General features: G+C 47.5%; 1 protein-coding gene across 1 annotated transcript; it reads left to right on the plus strand.

The window, feature by feature from the left end:
• The first annotated feature begins 697 nt into the window (after positions 1–697).
• On the plus strand, positions 698–4,348 carry LOC112617606 (proline-rich protein 20A-like). The gene is made up of 2 exons (XM_025374327.1): positions 698–748; positions 3,725–4,348. The coding sequence occupies exons 1-2, from the start codon at positions 698–700 to the stop codon at positions 4,346–4,348; spliced, it is 675 nt and encodes a 224-aa protein (XP_025230112.1).
• The last annotated feature ends 535 nt before the right edge of the window (positions 4,349–4,883 follow it).

Below are 4,883 nucleotides of genomic sequence, written 5' to 3' on the forward strand. Positions count from 1 at the left end.
GCCCGCCTGCCCGCCTGCCCGCCTGCCCGCCTGCCTAGGGTAGGACGAGTTCAGAGCTATAGCCGTGAACCTGTTGACACCTCCAGCTCCTTTGACCTCTCTCCTTCGAAGTCTCCTAATTTTAAGATCTCCGGGGCGAGCTCTAGGAAGATCAGGTGTGTGTGTGGGTGTCCCTGAGGGGTGAATAGGGCTGGATGGGTGCAGTTGGGGACAGAATCCTCATTCCCCTAGAAAGGCCATGGCCACACCCTGCCTTCTTACCCCTGTCTTCCTAAATCCGTTCTCTGTCCCCACCTTCCTTCCTTCTTCCCCTGATGAGGAATCATGCCTCCAAAAGGCCTACTTTAGTCTCCCCTCTCCTAGCTTTGCCTGTAGGAACGGGGATAAATTGAACCTCCTGTAGGCCAATCCCTGCTGGCTACTAGCGTCCCCTCGGAAACACATTTAAGGTGTGGAAGGAAGTCTCCCACAACCACACCCCCCGACCCCAATCCCCACCTTCACACGGTCCTCTTGGGTGGCACCGTGGGCTCGGTCGGTGCCCAAGTAGCCAAGCGCTCGGAGGCCTGTGGGCATTGTAGGCCCTGGAGGAGGTTGTGTGGTGGGGGTCTGCATCGCTGCCTGGCGCTCAGGAAATGAGGCTGTGGTTTAACTCTACTGATGTGTTTTTCTCCCCACCCCCTCCCGCAGATTCCTCATGGAGGAACCAAGGCGTTCAAAGCGACTGCGCTACATGGCCCCTAATCAAGGTACATCAAACGTCTGCCACCCTCTTGTTAATGTTTTTCTGGGTTTTTACTGACTTACAGAACTTAGAGAGGCAAATGTGGCATGCTATGAAATGTAGCAGCTCCTGCTCCTTCTCAGTCTCCCACACCTTTGGGAACACCACCTCCATCTGTGTAGCCAATTCTTTCAGCATTCTTTCCTATTCTTTAAATAACATGCTTACACTACTGCTATTTCTTTTTTCATTTAGAGTTTAATTATGGTCTTCCCTCTAGGGTAGAGGGATATTTATTTAGCTGTAGTTTACACATTGCCACCACCACTAATTACCCAAGTGTCATGCCACACACACCCCAGGACACACACCCTCTGTCCCTCCCCCACAGCCCAGAAGGGGAGAGAATATTAGGAGGATTACTTTCCACTTCTTGCATAACTTGAATTTTCCAGAACTTAATACTTAACCTGGTGTTACTATGGGCTTACTTATCACTAGTTCATTCTCCAATTCTTACCCAATTGTTTAAATTCAAACTCAATCAAGTGTTCTCTGTTTTCACCTTCTCACAGCCTGCTTCAACCTGGGCTGTTCGCTGTAAGTCAGCTCCCAGCTTCCACATCATCTGGGAAATTACTTTCCCTTTTTATAATTGTATCCCATTTCCCAAATCTGGTGTCTTTTTTTTTTTCTTGTTGTACTGTTTCTCTGTAGTGGAGCAAGTCCTCACACTACATCTTCATCTATGATAGATCTGTACTTCCACCTTGTTCTTTTCTGTAGGAATTGGAATTTTATGGCTATTGCCGAATTCTTCTCCATCATACACTGAGTGTCCTAAATCTTTTAATCTTGTCTAGTTTGATAGATGCAAAACAATAAAGCATCCATTGAAAGGAAATTATTTAAGATCTTGCTTGTCTGAAACATGTTCATTCTATCCTCCCTGATTCTTAAGTGAAACTTTGGTTGGATATGAAATTTTAGGTGGGAAATCCATTTCCCTTGAAATTTCGAGGACATTTTCTGTTATTTTCTAGATTTAACTGCTGCTTTTGAGACGTCTGATTTTTGAGACTTGTTGAATCCTAGCCCTTTCCATGTGACCTTTCCTTTCTTGCTCTTTCTCCCTCTCTCTGGAATCTTTTAGAATCTTCTCTTTGTCATCAGCACTCTGAAATTTTATGGTGATATGTCTCAGTGACAATATGTCTCTAATTTTCTTGTATTTTATCCTTCTTTCCATCATTTTTGATTTTTGCTTTCTTTTCTGAGAGATCTTCTCAACTTCATTCTCAAATTTCCGTGGTAATTTTTGTTTCTTCTCTCATAATTGTAAGTTCAAAAGCCCTATTTTCTCTGAGTATTTATTTTTTTAAGTATTCTATAATTAATTTATGGGTAAAATTCCTTCTATCTCTCTGGGGATATTAATTACAGATATTTTTAGAAAGTCTCATTTGTGGCATAAACTATTTTCTCCCAGTTGGTTTTTCCTGTGTTATTGTTCTGTCTCTAGTGTTAGAGCTTTACCTCTGATGTTTGGTGATCTCTGATTGTTGCTTATGTTTTAAATAAAATCAGACCCAGGAAGAAGCTGATGCCAGCTCCAAGCCCATGGGTAGGGCTAGCTGATTGAGTTCCACAGCATTCATATGTTTGGGCTTTCAAATTGGGCAATAAGAGGGTGGGTATGGTGGCTCATGCCTGTAATCCCAGCACTTTGGGAGGCCGAGGGGGGCAGATCACTTGAAGTTAGGAGTTCAAAACCAGCCTGTCCAACATGGTGAAACCCTGTCTCTACTAAAAAAAAAAAAAAAAAACAAAAAAAAATCCAGGCATGGTGGTGGGTGCCTGTAATCCCAGCTATTTGGGAGGCTGAGGCAGAAGAATCACCTGAACCCAGGTGACAGAGGTTGCAGGGAGCCGAGATGGGGCCACTGCACTCCAGCCTGGGCAACAGAGTGAGACTCCCTCACAAAAAAGGAAAAAAAAAAAAGGGGGGGGCAACACCAGCTGTGAGTTTCGTGGGACTCTTTCTAAGCAGGTTTCCCAGGGAAGAATCTTTACATGATCTTAAATGCCTACTCTTTCACTGATAAAATTTCTATAGAAATTTGTCTAGTCCTAGGCTTCCCATTCTGTTCCATTGCTCAATATTGTATCTGCCTGAACACCTCCCCTCCCGGCTAAGCTATCCTATAGCCACCATAGGCTTTTTTCCTCCTGGGAGCCATGCAACTACCCCATGCCCCTCTGTTCCCTGTAATCCTCTTCCTCCCTGCTATCCCTACTAATCCTCTCCTGCCTTTGCCTTGCAAATCCCACCCATCATCCTTGATGACCCAGCTTATGTCATCTCCTCCAGCAAGACTTTTTGATCATCTCCTTCTCAATACATGTTAAGATGCTTGCTGGAACTAGATACTAATGTAAGCATTTCACTTATAGTAACTCAGTTCTTGTAAGGACCTAGGGGTCGGCATGTTATTATACCAGTTTATGAAAAAGGGAACTGATGCCCAGGTAAATTAAGCTGCCTGGGAATACAGCCCAGGCATTCTGGATCCAGACCCACCTCGCTTGTGACACCCTTCACCTCCTAACTGGTCGCTCATTAGCATCATTCATTTTTTGGTGTTCTGTTTGTCTCTCCTACTGAAGTTGAACCTCAGTGAGGGCAGGAAGCATGCCATTTTTATTCCAATTCGATCTCTCTAGGGAACTGTAGACTCATTTATTCATTAGCAAAATGGAGATCATAATATTCGACTGACAAGGTTGTTGCAAGGACTTGCAATGGAAAGCTCATGGAAAGCACTGTAGGCCCCTGGGCAGACAGAACTCCTGAGGGCTCACCTTGCAGGCCTCTGCTGACCCTCATTCTGTTTGCCGGGGTTCCCATGAGCCCTCCCTCAACCCCTCACCTCATCTCCCTTCCCCGAAGGCTTCCTGAGCAGCCCGTGCTCACTCTCCTCACACTCTGCTTCTCTTTTTGCCTCAGGTGGGCGTCCTACAGAGCCAGGCTGCTCTGTTGTGGACCCTGAAGACTCCGTGGAAGTCCAGTCCACGGAGAGCCACGCAGAGCCAGTCCAACCCACAAAACCCATTGCTTACGTGAAACCCTTGAGATGGGAGCCCCCAGCTCGCACAGAGTCAGCTCCTCCTGCAGAGAGAGGCCGGCGGAGGGGAGGAAGCCGGCTGGCAGGGCGAGGCCGTGGCAGAGGGCGTGGGGCCCGCAGGAATGCTGGCCAGGGACAGGGGGCAGAAGGCTTGCTGGGACCAGACATGGACATCCAACTGCACCACCATGGAGAGCCAGGCCATCAGGGGGAACCGGAAATCAGGCAGACCTCAGCCTTCTCTTTTCCTGAAACAGCTCCTGTCCCTGGAACTGTGCAGGAAGGCCCTGACCCTGATGTGGCCCATCCTGAGGTGGGGCATCAGGAGCCACCCCCTGCCTCTGGCCCTGAAGCTAATGCCCCGGAGCCCATGTTGATGATCTATCCCTGCATCGGGTTTAGGGCTCTGGGTGGCTCAGCTGTTTTACAGGTCATTCAAACCGCCAATGGGACCTATGTTCAAGGGATCCCAGTGTTCGTTGCCAACATTGCATACTGACGTCTATCTGTCACCCACATTGTTCTCAGCCTCCCTTTCTTCCACCTGGTCTTTCCCGCCAGCCCCAAATCCAGCCCCATTTCTGCTCCACTCCTCCCCTCCCATCCCAACCGAAGCCCTCACCTTGTGTTGTCAGGATGGAGCCTCCACGCCCTCCTCCAGGGTCCTGACAATAGTCCATCTGCTTCCAATGCCCCTCTTGTCCCTGTTTTGTACCTTCTGTCAAAGTTAAACATGCATGGAGTTCCTCAATGCTTGGTAAAACAGGCCAGCAGCTCCCCTAATCTTACTGTGCTTATATTAAATGCCAATTAGAGATACTTGGGATGAAAAACAAGGTTGTTGGAATCCAAAGTTATGTTGATGGTTTGAATCACAAAATAGACAGGACTGAGGAACAAATCTGTAAAAGCTGGATGTTTAGGCAAGAGAGAGATGGACAGTGAGACAGAACAGTCGTCCTGAGGACCAGAGGTCATCTAACATGGAGCTCTCCCGGGAGAGCCAGAACATTTGTATGGCAGCAAAATACAAG

The sequence above is a fragment of the Theropithecus gelada genome, unplaced genomic scaffold (assembly GCF_003255815.1).
Source record: "Theropithecus gelada isolate Dixy unplaced genomic scaffold, Tgel_1.0 HiC_scaffold_276, whole genome shotgun sequence".
In the NCBI taxonomy this organism is placed as follows: Eukaryota; Metazoa; Chordata; class Mammalia; order Primates; family Cercopithecidae; genus Theropithecus; species Theropithecus gelada.

Bases quoted from the DNA above. Each gene is read 5' to 3' on its own strand.
- LOC112617606 (XM_025374327.1), top strand. From the start codon at position 698: ATGGAGGAACCAAGGCGTTCAAAGCGACTGCGCTACATGGCCCCTAAT. The intron at 749-3,724 runs GGTACATCAAAC...GCTTCTCTTTTT, and splicing joins GCTACATGGCCCCTAATCAA to GCCTCAGGTGGGCGTCCTAC.